This window comes from Apus apus, chromosome 3 (genome assembly GCF_020740795.1).
Source record: "Apus apus isolate bApuApu2 chromosome 3, bApuApu2.pri.cur, whole genome shotgun sequence".
Lineage (NCBI taxonomy): Eukaryota > Metazoa > Chordata > Aves > Apodiformes > Apodidae > Apus > Apus apus.
In genome coordinates this window covers 8161996-8181831 of record NC_067284.1, presented here as the reverse complement: position 1 = coordinate 8181831, position 19836 = coordinate 8161996, and the positions used below count along the sequence as shown (strand labels likewise).

General features: G+C 39.0%; 1 protein-coding gene across 2 annotated transcripts in view; it reads right to left on the bottom strand.

Annotated features, from left to right (window-relative positions):
• MMS22L (MMS22 like, DNA repair protein) overlaps positions 1 to 18429 on the bottom strand; it is a 90617-nt gene extending 72188 nt beyond the window's left edge. The window contains exons 1-10 of one of the 2 annotated variants that reach the window (XM_051615086.1): positions 18393 to 18429; positions 16547 to 16734; positions 14394 to 14519; positions 11162 to 11214; positions 8137 to 8224; positions 7862 to 8039; positions 6726 to 6819; positions 4858 to 4988; positions 872 to 985; positions 159 to 338 (exon numbers count right to left, since the gene is read on the bottom strand). In XM_051615086.1, coding sequence (XP_051471046.1) covers positions 159 to 338; positions 872 to 985; positions 4858 to 4988; positions 6726 to 6819; positions 7862 to 8039; positions 8137 to 8224; positions 11162 to 11214; positions 14394 to 14519; positions 16547 to 16725 — 1143 coding nt within the window. In that variant the 5' untranslated portion in view covers positions 16726 to 16734; positions 18393 to 18429. Of the gene's footprint in view, positions 1 to 158; positions 339 to 871; positions 986 to 4857; positions 4989 to 6725; positions 6820 to 7861; positions 8040 to 8136; positions 8225 to 11161; positions 11215 to 14393; positions 14520 to 16546; positions 16744 to 18392 lie in introns of those variants that run through there. The other variant, XM_051615084.1, reaches the window with a different exon arrangement.
• Between the last annotated feature and the right edge of the window lie 1407 nt (positions 18430 to 19836).

The following is a 19836-nucleotide window of genomic DNA, read 5'->3' as shown; positions in this document are numbered from 1 at the left end:
TACAAAGCTCATCTTAACACAACCAAACTTAAAGAACCCTTTTTTAAGGAGTGTGAAAATTCCTGTATTACAACACAGGTTTTAAAATAACCAAGCAAAGCTGGAGACCTAAATAAATTATAACAGCTTTTAGGTATTTATTAAAAAATGATACCCACCTTTTCATCTAGATTTCCATTACGGTCAAACTGGTAGAGTGATGACAGATGAGTAATAATCCACCAGCTAAAGCTCAGCGGGTCTTTACACTGAATTGTTTCAAAACCAGATATCCTTTCAGAACTACTTGGCCTTTCAAAGATATTATTTAGAGTTTTGTTCACCGAGCTCCAGAAACACTGTAGAAAATGCAAAAGTAAATTGGAACTGTGTTGAATAACAAAGCCTATGTTACCAATTTTCTCTACAGTACTGTCCTATTGATTAATTTGCTTTTGCAGAGAAGAAGCAAGATTAGTCATTTAAAGAGAATAACAAAAAACAGTGTTCAGTATTATCTGAGAAAACCTGGAGTTGTTTTAGCATGTCCTCTCTCAAATGCAATGTGAAAGAACAAGCTTTGGACAGAAGGAAGAACATGGCGTGATACTTCACTGGCAAAATTACAAGCTGAGGCATAGATAATGTGCAGACAGGATGGTGCACCAATACTAACATGAGATGAGTTCTTCAATGAAGACTTCTTAGTCTCAATGCACATTCAAGAGGGTGGCCAAAAGCATCAGTTAACATGCAGCCCTCCTGACACAAATGTCAAGTTCAGTTCTATCATCAGATATATGAGCTAGTCCATTCATGGCAATCCTAGAACATTTGGAGACTGCATCCCATCTGTAATATCCATGCATATGGAACAGTATTCTTCCATTACCTCTGTGTGATACCCTTTACTTCTGTGGTCCAGCAGCTGAATAAGTAGAATCCATAATTCTTTAATGCAGGCACAGGGATAATGGTGACTAGTAAGAGCCTCAGAAGGTCTCACCTGAATGAAATTATGCAGTACGATTATTCCAAGAAGTGTTATTTTTTAAATTGCATTTTATGTACCAATATTTCCTCTGGTTTGGGTTGTTTGGGATTTTTTGCAGTAAAATAATATAGCTACAATTACATATTGGAAAGTGCATTATTCCATTAACATCCAAAATACATCTCTCATACAGCCAAGACTGTTTCCTAATTTCACATAAATTACAGGTTGTGCTATTTCTCAGTTTCTTCTGAGCCACTTTCAAACATTATTTAATCAAATGAAAATGGGTTTCTGAGACCTAAATGAAAAGGAATTGCAATAAACAGTGATTCATTGTCTGACACATAGGGAAAAGAGAAAATGATTGATTAGATTTTCTTGATATTCTTTGGGAAGGTAAGAAAAAAGATTTCAAATTATTTAATGGCGATTATTGTTATTTTTAACTTAAAAAAACCTTAATGACTAAGCATGCTGCTAGAATCTGTTTTTGTTGGCATGAGGATGTTAATGTTCCCACAACATTTCACAAAATCTGCTTTTCAGTGAATTTACTGCAAGGCATCTTTTTAATATGCAGAAAACAGCATATTTCAAGTCATGTACATTATTCGATTACTATTCCATATTTAACAAAATTCACTCAGACTGATGCATTTCAAATGTAAAGTAGTCTTGTGATTCATCTTCCAGTTTTGCGGTCTCTGAATTGTGAAACAAAATAAGCAAAACAGCAAAAGGAAGTGCTAAATGCATAAAAATTCTCTGTACACTTTAATGTGTAAGACCTACCAGCACTGCCTTTGAAATAATGACAGTATAGACAAAACTTTACTTATTCTGTCTTAGGACCTATGAATCCACTGAACTCTATTCAGAGGTGGTAAAAATAGTGAGAAAAGCTTTGCTTAAATAGCATAATTTAGCACATTTTACCTTCAGCAAGGACACGATAGCAGAAATGTAGAAAGAAAATAAGCAAGACACAGCAGCTCATACTTAATTTATTCCTAAACAACGAGTAGTCTGAATTTAAATAATCAGCCTGCATCCCTTTAAAGCAAATAGAGGGGAGTGAGCACCTAGAGAGACTAGCTGGTCTAACTCACTGGTGGAAAACAAGCTGTTGCCGTCCTTTCCTGGCAATAAAAAGAATCTAGGATGACCACTTTAGCAAACTAACTCCAAGACACGTAGATCTGATGAGATGAATCCTGAATTTTTATATGCTCATGCCCTTCCTGATTCACTCATGCACATCTATTCTAAGACCACACAGGTACTCAACATTATTTCTGAATTTGGAAACATAAATTAAAAATTAGACCAAAATATGCAATGCCAGTGACAGCAATAGCTGTGTGGAAGACATTGCAGAAATGGTAGTGAATGGCTTAAAATCACATTCTCACAATTGGAAGAACAAATACATCACCAATAGTTTCACATCTGTTTAATATTCCATAAGGATAGAGACTTTTTATTTGTCATCCACCTTTAGAATAACACAACTGCTGTTTTCATACAGCTGTAAACGAGGTTTAAATACTGAACACTTCATTATAAGTAAGAATTTATATGTATTTATAAGTGTGATACATAATTTGTTTTTCTGTCTATAAAGAATCCTGCTTACCCTTTGAAATTGCCAGGGTGGATTCTGATTTCAGATCATAAGTTGAAGACTGAAATTTAAAAAATAATTCTATTATTCACATTCCACATATGTGGTTTTGAGTTGCCTCCTCACACCTCTTATTTAAAGATCTGTTATGGGAATCCCTCAACAACCTGAATTAATCCTATGTAAATATTATCTTGAGAATAAACAGTGTGACCACTAAAATCTATTGAAAAATTCATTATTTAACTACTAACTTCCCCAAACTGAAGCACCTCAAAAATATTCTGGTTCACCACCAAAATACAAATCAGATTCCTCAGAAGGAGTAGTTTACTTATTACAGATATACTATAACACTGGAGGCTTTTATTAAAGCATTAGGTAGGCAATTTACAGCTGAGAGTTTCAGGCCTTTTACATGAAATACCAGTTGTTGCAGCAACTAGGTTTCTTCATCTGCTACTTGCATCTAATACTGTGCTCTTCTAAAAGGTAGCAGTATCTCTTCTGCAGGGGATGTGTGCTATTCATCCAGGACAGAGTTTGGCTACTGGTATCAAAGCAAGACACCATACAGATACTGGTTAGACTGAAAATAACCAAGACATTGTTTTCTTCAGAGATTCTTCAGGATTTCCTCTTGCAACATCCCAAGTTCAGTACATTGATAAGCATGGTTATAGCCTCAAATTGTAGTATTGTTGGGACAACAGAGGTCTGGTGCCAGAGATGTGCTGCTGAAAATAGAAAGGTGTCCAAGGATATATATTTCTCTGCCAAATGTATCTCAGAGCACAACAGGTTCAGTACATGATCCAAATCAAGTGTCTGGATACCAGAGCTGCTCAAGAAACAGATCTGCAAATGTGTGTCTGGAGGATTAGTTTAGGTCCCTCCTACCAAAGATACCCACATTGAGCTGCACTTCTGAATATTCTCAGCCAAAAGCTTAATGACGTGTTTTAGTGATGAGCTGGCAGGGTTCTCAATTATGGGTATCAGTTGTGTTTTCAACAATTTTGAGGGATGTTCTTTCCATTACTGGATTATAGCAGCAAATCCATACTACAGGAGGCACCAGCTGAAGAGGCATTATTCACCTCAAGTGCAAGCTCCACTTCAGAAGTGGATCTCAAATAGAACTAGTTCGAGCTGTGTGGCCCGAGCCTAGGGAGAGCTGGAGAAAAAGCAGTGACAAAATAATCTTTTCTCTTTGTAGTGTGGCTCTGTGGAAGTAGAATGGATCTGTCATTTTAACACTGACATCTCAAAGCCTACTATCAAGCACGATAGTCAACAGATACTGTTTGAATCTTCCTTTAAAGAATCACTCTCATTTATTTGCCTCTTAAAGGGGAAGGAGGTTGCATTATTATCTGATAATACATCAAAACTGATTTTGAAAGGTAACAGAGTTCTCTACAGAAATAGTTTAAAGGAAGTTATCAAATGTTACAGCCATTCCCTGCCTCCTCCCCCCCAAACCAGTAATATGAAAGAAAGGGAACTCCAGTTTTCATGGAAAACAAATTATGCAGTGGTCACTGCTACTTATTCTCAGAGCTCGATCCTGCATTCGTGGGTCACACACATGCCCGTCTACAGCAGGTTTCACAATGCCACAGTCAAACATTACACAGCTCTTTTACTAGCTGCTCCATGAAGCTATTACGACTTTCTAGCTTTGAAGTGCTCGAAACAAGCGAGAAGAATAGCTATAGAAGAAAAAAAAAAAGGGAAGACAAGATTTCCCTTGATAAACATATGAGTGCTGTAACAGAAAGATGAGGTTGCGGAAATAGGAGGAGTGCAACAAAATGTCATATTACAGTTTATTTAAGTGTCCAGTTAACTTACTGCCAGGATTACAGTTATTCTCTTTTTGTTCCTGTTGAAAAAGTTTGAAAATTACTTAATTTTTTTGCGGGGGATCTACAGCTCTAAACCTTTTAAACTGTGCCATGTTTGGCATTAAACCTGGAACACTGAACTTCGAAATGTGGCACTCACTTCTGCTCTGTACACAGTGCATTTCAATATTACTCCCTCATTCAACTGCCAGATGGTCATGAATAAATATAACACAATTTGAGCTCCTAACAAATAACACTCTTTAAAACATGGAGATATAAAGCCATACATAACATTTAAAACTTTGCAGTAACAAGTCATCTATGCATTGGTGGGATATCTAACTCATACAGTTGCCAATACAAGCATCTAACTGCCCATGTCCTAAATAAAGAAAACAAGTTACCTTTATATACTTGTTGATTGACAAGCTTATTAAATCAGATAAGAGATTCCCACAGTGTGTTTCAAATAAACTGATACTGGTTAAATTCTCTCCGGTTAGATTTATGAAATGGTTAGCATATACAACTTGTCCTAGAACAAAAAAGAAAATTAGACCTATTTAGTCTTGAGTTTGGCTGTGGGAATACAAGAAAGATGAGACATTTTTTTCTGTTCTGTATATTTCAGAATTAGTTTGTTGAGCTATATGTAACTTTAATTTACAAACTCATTTGGGAAAGTTCATCCATTCTAAGTTCAACCTAGTCCCTTTATGATTATACTGAAGTCTGGTATTATTCTGGTTGACAGTAAAATAGTTTGGCACTTTACAGCCTTTTATTGGCACAGTTCTTGCAGTGGAATAAAGATTTATTTTTCTGCAAGTTTCACTTTGTCACATGCCCGTGTGCATGTTCTGAAATCATGATATGTTTTGCAGATATGCAAGCTGATGACAAACAATTCTGGAGAGGTCTAACACTTTCTTTTGGATGTGTTGATGTAAAAAGCTGGAGTGATCGTATTCCAACTTGAGCATTTGTAGACATTAACACAGATAAAATGGTAAAGTTAAGAGGCTGTAAGACCTTATCCCAAAAGTATTTGAATGGTACAATTCTCTTGACATTAGTGGAACAGAAGATACGTAGAACAAGCCTTTATTTTACTCTTAGAAACACAGGGTGAAGCCTTGAACCCACTATCCTGCCATTGGTCTCAGCAGCGTGAAGTTTCTACTCAGCATACTTTACAGAATAAGATCAGAACCTAAGAAATTCTACAAGGCAGAGAAGAATACAGGTCAAGATAATATATGCAGAGATACTCCTGTCTTGACTAGGAAATTTCGTTATTTAAAAAGCACAAGATTTGTCTTACAAAAGTGGATTACTGAATAATTACTTAGAACTTTATCAAGAAATAAATGTAGAATTCTGGACAAGAAATTGCCTTAAATAGTTTTCCCATCCTTTCTCCAAGCAGGCTACAGCTAGTTGAGGAGTTCAGATTCAGTATCAGTTACCTGGGCTAAATATACAGTGTGTTCTTTCTAGACCTCAAAAATACTCCAACTAATGCAATTCCTACATGGAACTTATGTCGATATTTTATAGTAATGGGGAGGGGGTGGGTGTGTTTTGCTGTAGTGACACTTATTACAGAAGAAAATACATTTTTGTGATTTATTGTGATAGCAAAAGGGTTCTTCAATTGTATTCTATGACCTTTTTTATCAAGCTTCTATGAACAGCTTACTCCTATCAATCTCCTTTTTTCCCTTTTAAAAGCTTTTAAACAAGCCAAACAACTATTGCCTTGCCCTTTTTTTGCTGTACTTTTGCAAGGTTCCCTGAGGCTTCTTCCTTTGCCCAGTGTTTTCTTTGTGTTGCATATGGTTAACAACAGAGATTATCTGTTCCAAGATTCTTTGCTCTGGTCCATCCTTGGACACTTTTCCTACATTGTTTCATCAAACTGCTGTTCACTGTTATACATTCTGGATCTCTGCAAGTGCTTTTTTTATTTGCATTGTCAAAAAATGTATCATTACTAAATATTTAGCGTGTTGTAATCATCAGTTGAGAACAAACTTTGTAACCTTGGTCAAGTTTTGATAGAACAAATTCTTAATACTATTTCATTTAATTTCAGCTCCATGAAGATTCACAAAGAACCTGCTTTCACCCTATATGAGTTTACCCAACTACATATAGTTATGTTCAAAAACTACCAAAAGTAGTAAACTATTCTGGACAAATTAGGATGAGAAATCTAGGTAAGTCCTAGGTACAAGAATAAGTTCAAGGAAAAAACCAGCATACTTACTCATCATTTTTTCATCTAGCACATGAAGAATTTCCAATACTAGCCAATGAATATCCAAGTGGAGGTGTAGTAAATGCCATGATGGGGGAAAGATCTGTGCTTAGAAATACACAAATTTCTTTTTAACATTTCTTTAGTGAATTCTGGATACTCTACTTAGACATGTGAAGATGGGCATACATTTAGCCTGCAGTGAACGTTATGGAATATCTGTGATCAAATACACTGTAATGTACACACATAGAGGTTGTCTGTTAAGTCTTCAATCTGATCTAAACTACAGTTTAAACACAATGTCTTGATTCAAGCTTGACAGATTACAAGATCCTCACTTCTCTTTTCCTTTCTAGAAAAGCATTAGGCAGCACACAAACTGCTAAAGCAAAGTGTGCTCCTAAAAGTAATTCCACAATGTCGATATTCTCTTCCTGAAAGTTTAATTAAAATTACTGTTCCTTTCATCAGCTCAACAGCGACCCTAATGACAAGCTAAACAAAACAGAAAGGTTCAAAATGCTGCCTCTCAGTGGACCATTCCTCTCCAGATACTAGTTCATGCAGACTAGAATGAAACTCCTTTTTTCTTTCAAAACTATTTGAAAGCATTACTTACATGCATGCACAAAACTAAATGGTGTACACTTCACTAGAGCTTAATATTGCCAGTGCCTACTTTCATGTCTGTACTTTTCTTCTTTATATGCATGATCTTTTCCTAATTTGAGTCAGATTTCAGAATGTATTTTTTTAAAAGTGCCCCTCCTGCTGGGAAGTTTGAACTTTGTAACCATTAGTAAGAGCACTGAAGAATTTTTTCAACATGCTACACTAATTCAAGCCTACTTTGCTGCCTGCAGTTGGTATTATTATTTGCATAGCACAGGAAGGATTCTGAAAGCTTTAAAACATAAAAATAAATATTTAAATAAAACAAAAAAAAAAGAAAATCCAGAACTCATCAGTTGTGTTTGCTAAGTATGGATGGCACTTAGCTAATATAGGGGGAAAAATATCAAACTATAAAGCATAACCTCACTTTCAGCCTGAAGAAGCATTAATTCTTATTCAGCCAAAATGTAACAAGTTGAACATGTACTGTTTCACACAAAAAAGTTAGAATTGTAAAAGAATGTAACCTTTGCCTGATGTTGAATAGTAAATGCTGCCAGGACACTACTAGGGAGTTCATAAAGGCGACCAAGGTGCATGGTCAAAGCGTGAAGCTCTTCCACCAACAAGGATGGTAACTGCCCTTCTAGTTCTTCGTAGGGATGCAGCATTCCATCATTTTCCACTTTAGGTGGTTCCAGATACCTGAACACACAATACACAGACAAACAATCAGAAAATGGATAAGAAGCAACTACACAAAGCTCAGTACGTAAGTTAGTAAATTGCATGCAAATCTCACCTGTAGATGAAAACTTTCACATAATGCAGAAACTCAATACACTGACGCCTGATGCTCTCTGCTTCAGCGTGCAAGTTTGCAGCCTGACCTGATGTAAAAAAAGAGATCAATAGCTTAAAGCAGATGTGGCCACATGTGACTCATGTAACATATGCATTCTCCACAGTAATTAAACCAGACCACTGGAAAACCACCCTCTTCTGAGGACAACTTGGGAGGCGGTTGGTGGCCTATACCCATTTCTAAATGTCATCTTGCCAGAGGGATCCATTCTTCATCTTATCATCTCAGACACATACCCAGATACAGAAGGAAAAGAAGGTAGTCAGTCCCTCAGGAAAGGTGGCAGAGGCAAGCAATCAGTGCTAGAAGGTATCATTCAGCCCAGCTGCCCTGTTCCCTGTCTGCTCCCAAGACACTTTCAGAAAAGACATCTAGGAAACCATTTCTTAGCATTCTTTTCTCTCGGGAGACTTAAGGTGGCAGGCATATTTGGAAACATGCTTTGTAACTTCTCACCCTAGGAAGCATCACACTCTCGCAAAGTGCCTTAAGATGTGTAATGCTAAAAACCACCCACTCAAAATCCTGTACCCTGCCTTTCACTTGCAGCTCTGTATCCTTTCAGCCAGTTATTGTGGCTATATGTCTCCTTTCCTTTGCTCTCTGAAGCTCTTGTTTTCATAGTGTTACCCTCCATATCTTGGAGGTATGCTATGGTATTACCAGAGTATTATGGCAATACCTTCCATATCACTGGAAGCTATTGCCACTGGTGATAATGGAAGGTATTACCATAGTGTTATAACTCCTTAGTTATTTCTACACCTTGCCTTGTAGCTTTTAGCTTAGATTAGAGAGACATGAAACTTAGTCTATAGCAAAGCAGATACAGTCATTTAAATACCCATTAAGTACTACTCAATAATATACATGCACAAATGCTTAGCAATCAGCCAGCCTGCAGCACTTGTACCTGATTAAGCATGAGTCAATCCTTGTTAAGATCATAAACAGGAACAGCAATCGAAGAGTTTGAGCGGGCCCTGATGAAAGTGTGTTGCACCAGAGGATATGTATGGCAAATACTCTTTGTCATCTGCTGCAGTGGACTGCATGTCCAGAGAAAGGCAGTTAGTTGCCTTTGATCCTTTTCGCAGCTAGTCACTGGGAGTCTTCCCTTCCTTACCTTGTTTCCCCATTCCCTCCACATAACCTTGATGTTCACATATGCCACTTGCTAGAGATCCCACAAATAGTTTTATGCATGAGCTCATCTCAACATCTTCTGAAGAACACTTGCTAAGTGAAGCAAATCAAGTGGCACAAGTACCATAATATTCCAGTGTACAACCCACCCCCCACCACATGAGAAGCCATAGGATCTGCCATGCTAATGAACCACAGGTTGGGAAGCTCAACTCAGTCTGATCTAAAGGAATAATTTATTGATGCTACTGCTGCTTTTTAACAATGGCAAATATTTTATCACAAGTTGTCAGAAGTTCTATTTAAGCAAAATTTTAAATTGCAGTATTTTACTGTTAAATATTTTGCATGCTGTCATAAATCATTGATCAATTAAATAAGTGGAACAAAACAGGAACAGTACTGTTACGAACAGATCAAGCATTTTCAAAAAAAAAAAAAAGAAGAAAAAAAGAAGACAATAAACTGCAGAGAATAAGAGATCATTTTATACCAAGTCTCCAAAGCTGATAAAGACTGATAGGAAATTAAATGAAATGTACAATATTGATATCTGTATAAGCATCCACACACAACAAATAATTACTGAGCTAAAACTCTAAACTGAGGTTTTAAACACACGGCTGAAAACAGTGCATTTATCTCAGACATCAATCATACCTAATACCATACTGCCTGATCATTTTGAATACTTCAATCCTCACTACACTCCTTTACTACTAGCCTGCTTGTATCAAGGGGGAACCAAGTCACAGATGTATCAGTGACTTGCTCTAAGTCACAAAGAAAACCTGGTGCAAAGCATACAATTCTACAGGTTTTCATTTTTCTAGCTCATTCAACAAGCAAAAGAACAAGATAGAGAGAACAGAACCAAGAAAATGCTTACATTTCAGGGAAAAAAAGCCATAGAACAGTTTCTTGGTGTCCAGCTACCATATAAAAGTTCAAATGTAATTTAAAATAAGGATATTTCCACTTAAATATTTCCATAAATAAAATGTCAGCAAAATTAGACTTTAAAGATACAATCAATAAAAGCATATGAAATAAACTTGATGATAAAAGTTGTACTAATTATTTAAATGGCAGAACATAGTATCAAACCAAAATGTGTAAAAATATTCAGTTGTACTTTTAGAACACTAAGAATTTATCTGTAATGAGAAGATACTATAGTTTATTTCTAAATAATTACTTGCTAAGTAATTTAGCCTTCAAACTCACAATAAGCCCAGGGCTGCAATAATCCTTCAGAAACATACTGCTGCACATGCCTTAGTATTTAATTGAAACAACACATTTTGTAGTGATCCCATTTTATTGATCCTGCTGCAAAGATAAATTGAGTTTGTAAATAATTCTAAACTAAGCAAATACAACTAACTTGTTTAAATGTAATCGAAGAGAACACCGAACAAACCCTCAACCCTTTAACTAAAACAGTTATTGGGTGTTTTGATGCAACTTTGTAGTTTTAAGTAAACAGTTAATAGTTTTGCCAAATTCTACATTAGGGGCGACATCTTAAGTCAAAGTAATGCAGAATTCCCTACTAAAGTCAGTAGGGTTAGGATTCCCCTGTGCAACTTCTACACAAGCAGATCTGCTTCTGAACTCACTTCCAACATTTCCACTATCCATTATATGTGTATCCTTACTGCAGGTCTGTGCTGCCTATATGCTGTTCTGTGGGACACTCCATGAGCCCTTGGTCAAGAGTCAAAGCACAAGTGTGAAATGTGATGACACCCTTCTGTAATGAAAAGGCAGTCAGATACCTATCCCGATGTCAAATTAAATGTGTTAAACTTACCAAAATCAGATGAACCCATTTGTACTAGGTTTTCCAGTCTGTATATCTGTTGCCTAATTAAAGGAATACAAAGGTTTTTGGTATTTATATAGGTAAAAGCTGTTTAACTGCATTTTAGTAAGGTCTAAACAGAACAGAGAGAGGTGAGAGGCATTCCTTGCTTTGTATTTTTGAAAAAGATTACAAAAATGTAACTTAATAAAGAGTCTTAGTGGAAGGCAACAGACACATCCAAGTGTGAAGTGATGACAAAGGATGGAATTTTACTTGCTTCTAAAACATTAAACAGACTAACAAGTACAAAATTAGCTAAATAGTGGCAAAGGAAAAAACCAGCCACACGCACAAAAAATTTAAAGTCATTCCTTGTAAGTGATCATTCCCTAAGTGTAACTCACCTTCATATTTGACCACAGAATAAACCTAAAAGTTAGTCCTAATGGCATACACCAAATATACATTTAATTAATTCCCTTATGAATAAGCACTAGTAAATTTTGTCAGCAACATATCCTGCTTTGGGTGGTCTGCTGCTTAGCTTGAGTGCATATGACAAACAGCAACAGAGTAAAAGAAGAAAGTGTCTCTAGAAAACTTTTAAAAGTTGGTTCAGTTTTGGAGTGGAGAGAAGGCATTTTTAAAAAAAGCTGCTAACTGCCACTGCAAATGAAAATTGAAAAAAGCTGTAACAGGTAAAATACTCAGCCATATTCTGCAATTGTTATTTTCAAGTGGTCTTAAAGTATAGTCTCCACAGAGATAACATGGTACTAAATTGAACACATGAAAAGCACAACTGTGTAAGACAGACTTTTGAAACAAAGTGCTACGTAAGTTGAGGATGGAGCTCTCTGCCTCATTTCTTATACAGTGAAAAGAGCAACTACTGAAGGATTCAAAACCAGGATGCTTGGATCCAGTCCAAATCAAATGTTCTTACGAAAAAAAAATTAAATTTGAAAACTAGGAAGTGCCCGCAAGGATCCAAAAACCCAAGCTGTAACCTGCATACTCAAGGGCTGGCACACATTAAAAACATATCCCTTAGCTCTTCTTTCCTTGGATGAAGTCATGTCAGCTACCCAAGATTACCTTCAGCCACTTAGGTGGGTTGTGGGGATTTTTTGTTTGTTTTGCTTTGAAATCAAAGCTTAAATTCTCCATGAATTTTTCAAGTATTTCAACCATGTAGAAAGGAAGGAAGTCTAAAGCAGGAGGACTTTATGAAAGAGGGCTGTTGAGGCTGTAGGTTAGAGAGTGTCAGAAAGGAGTCACACAGAAGGAAAAAAAAAAAAAAAAGCCTCTGCACTGGATTGACAAAAGACAGAAAGACAGGATACAGTGGGCTGGTAAAATAAAAGCACAAACTGGACATGAGAAGCATAACAAAGATATCATCAGTTAAGTAAGTAATTTTAATTTCAATTTGCATTTGTACCTCTAAGATTGATCCTCATGGTTCTTGATCAATAAACAATGTTATTTGCAAATAAGTATTCTGGCAGTTAAACTAGTACATCTCTTTATTAATAAATCAAAGATACTTTGTCTTAATACACCCACTTAAATGGCTAAATGGTTCCTGCTCACTTTGACTCACACATCTTCAATCATATTAAAAAAAAAAAAAATTAAAAAAATCACAGGTAAGAATTCTTTCATTGTTTTTAACATGCAGTTCTGCTGTATATTATTATTACAATACTTAAAATATTGATAACAATAATATTCACAGACATTAAAACTACTAGGTTTCTGTAAGCACGCATTTAAACAGATATTGTCTATACTTTATAGATTGAACTATTTACAGCCATCTTGTCCTCAAGAATCATTACAACTTGTATTCAACAAATACTATTTCTCTAATGGAAAAAGGAGGTTTACTACTTTCAGTTGTCAACTGGTCTATAAATGAAACTGTTTAATTTTATGACTGAACAAATGATCTGAAAGAGAGTTATCTTTGCAGGACTCCTTACACCAACAGACAGCTTATCAACCAAACTATCATAGCCAAGAGTGAACTGAAATCCATTATTCCTACCAGTTCAGTAGGATTTAAAACATATACAGCTTGAATAACTTAAAAACCGCAATAAAATATACTATGCCTTATGTTCATCCCTATTGCAATTACAGAGCAGATTATATTACAGAAAAAAAATAAATCTATTTAATTCAACCGATCAGCTACATCACTGTCTCACTGCCCAGTGATTTTCTGTTAATAAACAGATCAGACTGAATGCTGAAGGGGACACAGCATTTCTTTTAACTAAGCTATCCTTTTATCTCCTTCATTATCAGATTGAAAAAATAATAATAAATAAAGCATAGGGAGTCAAAGGTTGCATCATACAAGCAAAGCTAAATAATACTGGTTTTATTATACCTCCTGCCATCTATTCCATCATGTTTCACTAAACCAGACCCCATTAACGATGTTTCACATCACATCCTTGGTCATACCCTAAAGGGATGGAAGAATCCACTACAATCAAAGGAATGATGGAACACATCACAGATATTTGTGGATTCATACAAAAGCTGCTCTCCCATCCATTACTCTCTGTACGTGCTGTACATCCTGAGGATTATCAGTAGCAAAGAGGATTATTGGTGATCTGTGTATTTGCATTGACCAGATGAAACATCTACATTGAATTAGTCAAACACTGAGTAACTGTATCTGAAGAGATTGCTGAAGCTATCCTAATCCACACAACTGAAGAAAGTGCTGCATCCAGCATTTACGGTATTTGATTTTTAACCTCCACTTTCCTTTATCCTAAGAAAAAAAAAAGGACTTAGGATCTTCAAAAGACAACTCTAATTACATGGGTAGCACAATTCTCATTCAAGGAAATCTTAGTTTATTAATATATTCTGAAGTGAGAGCCTTCTAAATTAATCACAACACCATTGTAATAACTATACTTAACAATTTTTATACGGTGATGGCTGAGATATGTGCCACTCTGCTTAGGAATTTATTATTAAGCCACATAATGTTAAAAATCTGTGACAAAATTGACTCCTTCCCATAATTCCGTCTGTGTCTTATCCATCACTTACTGGATTGTTAGATAGACACCATAATCTTTTTGGATGCATTGCATAGTACACAATCTTTTATGATTTTACTATTAAAAACCTTAAAAGTTTGTTGCATGTGTTACATATAATCACAGAAGTGGATTGATGATAAAATACATTAACACTGTCATACCTATGTAATCCAAAGAGAAGTTCACAGGATTCAGCTAATGCCATTTCAGTAACCCACTGGAAGCCAAACAGTTCCACTATATCCTCTTCATAGTCACTTGGAGAAGGATCTAATCTCAGCAAAACCCTGTAAAATAGAGCCAGCAATATTCATGCATTCTCCAGCAATAAACCTATAGAATATGCTACGTACAGCTGGCATATGTATCACTGAAATTTTATCAATATATCAGGAACCTGTATGCTACAGACAGGAAGGAGCAGCAGTGCTCTCAAAAGACAAACTGTTACACTTTTTATAGAAAAGTAATATGTAGTACATAAAATATGACAACTTCTAGCTTCCAGAGCATAAAGAGCATGATTTAGTAAAAGGGCACAGTATATTTTAGAAACAAATAAAAATTAACAAGCTACCACCTTGAAGCATTTTCAGTCTTATAAAGGGGCCGAGACACAACATACAGACTGTCCTTAACAGTAAAGGATTCTACATTAGATAACATGCTCCACTGTAACTGTATGTTTGGTATCCTCTCAATACACACTGCATGCCTAATAACTAATGATGGAACATAAATTTGATCCTTTATATACATTTAATACTATTTATATAGAACACATTGATAAAAGCATACTAATAAAAGAACACTTTTAGGTAGGTGCACCAATGAAGGACACAAAATGTGACTTCATTATTATAACTTTAACACTAGGCCATAACTGCTACCTTTTGCTCTACCTAAAGACAAAATAAATTGGAACAGAATATCTTACTCAAAGTGGAGAAAATCAGACAACTGTACAAATTGTTAAAGCATTACTAATTGTGAAAAAAATATTTCACAAATATGCTTTCAAAAAGAGGCACAGCAAGCTGTATAGTAACAATGACAAAACATCAAAGCAATTATTTCAGAATTTTCCTACTGAATTTCATAAAACACTTCAGCATAGATGAAGATTAATTCACTAAGATGCAAGAAATATTTCTGGTTTTAAAAATAAAAAAAGTACAGGGCAAGCACTTGGTTTTCATTATATTGCACACCAAATTCATGTTCTTCTTGAGCTATTCACTATTACCAATTCAGTCCTCAGAGGCAGAAAAAGCATCTACTGAATAACCAGCTCAATCTCCCGCAACACCTGTAGTTCACTTGGCGACTGTCTAAACACTGGTCAGTTTTGAAGCCCTTAGCAATTAAATCCAGTTACTCCTGTTCCAGACAATGAAGACAGAAGAGTCCCTAACATGTACTGTAAATTTTTGGAAAAGCTTGCAAGTAGACAAGGTGAATAAATGACAGGAGAACAGTATTAGCATTACTGTAGTGAGATGGGAAACTTGTATGTAGATACAAGCTCCTGAGAGAGATTTCACACAGAAGAGTTTCTTTCATGAAAAGCTACTTAGTCAGTGTGGAATCCACGACTGTTATGTTCAGGTAGACACAGGCTATCTGTCTTTTACTTGACATCAATTTGAATGAATGTGCTTTAATCCTCCAACAACAACAACAAAAAAGATAAATAAAGTTGGGAACACAGAGGGGCAGTAGACACTAACCTGGATCACAGCCAGTAAAAATGATATTAATTAAAACAAAGTAATGTTTTCGAATCTCACAGAAAATACTTAGATGTTATGCATGTGACTTCTGAACCTTATATCCAGAATGCAGGCAAAGGCAGAGCTTTGAGAAAGATGGTCTTAAGAGCTACAAACGAGTGCCCCAGCAACTGGGGAAGCTGGGCAGAGCAGGTTTGTTTCTATCGTGTGGAAAGCGAAAGAGCCAGAATTGAACAGAGCGTATGGCTGGAAAAAGCAGTGCTGAAGCCTCCTCACAGCTTTAAATGGTCTAGGATGCTGTTGCCAAGCAGGCCTGTTTTCAAATGTCCTAAAAGACCTGTAACAGGTCCTTCATAATATTGAGTTCACAAAGCTAAGCACTGGACCCAGAATACTCTTCAAAGCAGTGAATCAACACAATTGCCCTTCCCACTTCAGTATATCACCAAGTTCATCTCTAGATCATAAGAGCTGAAGGACAAACTCATCTGGAAACCCTGTCAGCATTTAGAGGCACAAAACACCAGTGGAAAGAACATCTTAAAAAGGTATTATATTTGTAATTCAAAATATCTTCATACCTCTTAAGAGACCCACTTGCTAAGTAAGACTCTGTGGAGAAGCTTCTCCCTCCATTTTGGTTGTCAAAAGCACAAGAAAAACAAGGTGGATTTAAGTTCTCATTCTCCACTTCCATTGCCAACTCCAAGCTCTCCGTGAGAAATGGGGGTGTGGAGGAAACCACAAAGTCATCGTCCATTTTTTCCACCTGGTCCACAAAACAGATAAATTAAAAAACATCCATAGTGTTTACTCAAATAATTTTCTCATTGTTACAAGTCCCCATAATCCTTCAGCTCCTGTGAGGACACAGATCTAACTGTTACATCAAACTAACAGAGAGATACCAGCAAGAAAGGCAATTATAATCTCATGCCCTGCCACACAATTCTGCCCCTTTGTGCAGCTTCATCTTCCTTCATCACAACCTGTTCAGGGAATCACATCAGTGAAAAGCTAGTCCTACAAAAAAACAGAATAGGCTCATTTTCTTCTGGTTTAGCTCTGTACATTCACTACTCATGAGGTCAGACTAGCACAAGGGTAAAATAAGAGGCAGGAATGCATTACAATCCATGGGCGAGCTACTTTCAGCAACATTTTTGTGACAAGAGGAGCTATGCTATGAAAATACATCATGCATTACAGGCTCCCTGATGGCCATTAATTTAAGGCAATATTACAGCTGAAGGTTCTTCTAAGAAGCAGTAAATACACCCCAACATCATAATTATAGAACCTTCAAATGCTAAAATTTTAAAGCTCAGAAAATTACTCTGACATAGCTCAAGATGGGTATTTCTATCAAAACAGTCTGACTTCCCAGGCATCTGAAAAAAGAGAAGCAAAAGAAGGGAGATCATGTCCAAAAGAAGTTCACTGTATACTTGACAGTAAGAGATTACTATTTTATGCAACATATGGGAAGAACTGAACTAGGCAACAGGTGCCATGAAGTTCTACAATAATATGCCAACAATATAATTAAAGCTATTAACTCAAACTAAGTTTCCCATTTAATTACTGGCAGGTTTTGATCATCTTCTTGCAGAAACAAGTTTACAGCATGCCCAGAGACTGGTAACACAGAAGCTTGACTGAAAAATGAGCTCAAGGGAAAAAGAAAATAAAACAGTTTCTGTTCTGCTTTCCCCCCCCATTTATCCACATTCCCGGGGCCCAGCCGGCTGTGCAGCTGAAGCAGTGCAGCTCCTAAGGGAAGGGATGACTTCAGCGCTTCAGTTTACCGCTGGACCCGACACCCTGAAGTGCGGCAGCACCGCTGGCAAGGCAGGAAAAAGCAGCTAAAGGGAACATCAGAAAAAACCACAAAGTTTCTAAGGAAAGCCTGCTCAATTTAGGGTATCAAAACCACCCCACACGACAAAAAAAAACAAACCAAAAACACTGGGGAAAAGAGTACAAACAGCGCAGGTCACGTCGGTTGTACCCTCGCCTGTCACATCCCCGACCCAGGGGAACCACCCCCGCCTGCCAGCACCACAACCCGCCGGGCCCGCCGCCCCGGAGGAGCCCCGGGCGGCCGCAACCCGAGGCCAGGAGCTGCAAACCGGCGGTAGAGCCGCCAGGCCCAGGCCCAGGCCCAGGCCCCCGGCCGCCTGCCCGGCCCGGAGGAGCGGCCCGCGGGCAGCACAGCAGCCGAGGATCGGACGCTACCACCCCCCGCTCCCCCCCCCCAGCCCGGAAACGCCTGCGGCCCGGCGCCGCTCCCCTGCTGAGCCGGACCAGGCCCAGCCCGTGCCGGGGGGGATGTGTCAGTGCCGAGAGCCGCGGCGGGCCGGCGCCGGGAGGGGAGAGCGGGGCGGGGCGGGGCCGGGCCGGGCCGGGGTGAAGCGCTGCCGGTACCTTCGCGCTGCCGGTACCTTCGCGCTGCCGCCGGCGCCGCGTCCCTCCCGCGCCCGGGCGCTTTCCGTGCGTCCCGCGCGCCACCCTCTCCCCGGCACCGCGCATGCGCCGCGGCGCCCATTGGCCGCCGGCCGCTCCTCCTTCCCCGCCGCCCCGGGAACGGGCCGGGCCGCCCGCCCCTGCTCTCCGGGCCCGCCCCTGCTCTCCGGGCCCGCCTCAAGGCCCCAGCGCCGTGCGCGGCCCCAGCTGCCGCCCAGGAGCTGGGTTCCTGCGTGCCGCGCCGGTGCGTGGCAGCTGCCGGCTCTGTCCTGCCGGTGCGTGTCGCCGCCGGGCCCGTTCCCGCCGCCTGTGGGCGCGCCCGGTCCCCGCCACAGCCCGCTCGCCCGCAGGTCCCGCCGTGTTTCCCTGGGCGTGAACTCCCGCCTGCCTGCCCTCCCCCGGGTTCTGCCCCTTGCTCCCCGAGCCCTTTCTTCTCCCCCCTGCCGTGGCCACGTTTCCCAGCTCCTGACCCCGAGGTGCACCTGAACGCGCCCTTTGCTTGCCGTGCAGGCGGGGTGCGTGGCCGCCCTTCGCCCCCGCCCCGCAGCTGCCCTCGGCAGCCCCGCAGCTCCCCTCAGCGCGTCCCTTGGCAGCCACCGCGGGCGGTTCTGCCTCCTCCTCACCTCAAGGCCACCCTCTTGCCCCTGCTAAGAAGTGCCCCAGCTCAGACTGCTCCCTTTAATCCCCCTGTACTTCTTCAACTCTCCACCACCTTCCTTTGGTCTCCTTCTCATCTGTAGCCGAACCTCATTTTCCTTCTCTGCCACCTTGGTTCGCTCATTCCTAAGCTCTCCCTCACAGCCATGTGCAGCAAGAGGTCCTGGTCGTTTCTGATGCCTTACAGACCTTGGTCCAAGCTCCCCGTGACTGTCAGGTCCTGCTGCCGTAGAGACACCAGTGATGTTAAATACATTTGAAATTCAAGCTGGTTATCGCTCTTCCCGTCTCCCAAAGTGCCTTTGTTGGGTACAAACAGTTACCACTCAACAGGGGCTGTGGAGAGTCATAAAACCCATCCCTGGCATAACTTACCTTAAAGTGCATACTGTGCACCTAGCGCCTTCTGAGTCTTTTTAATAATTGATGTAGCATTTTGGCTTACCTTGGTTTGATTTCATTCCAAAATGCCCTTCCAGTTTTGCTTGGTTTTGGGGTGTAAATTAGCAGCAGTACGTGAAACTTTAATTTCCAACCAGAAAGTTGCTATAAAAAGTTTTGTGGTTTCTTCTACAGCTTGTTGTGAAAACTGTCCTGTGATTAAAAATGCTTCATTTACTCCTATGTCTCTAAGAATCTCTCATTTCCTTCTTTGAATTCCCATCTAATTAAAAAAACAGTACATCATGGCTAAATAAAACTGTACCCAGCATAACCCTGATTTCCATATGCAGATTTATCTGCACTG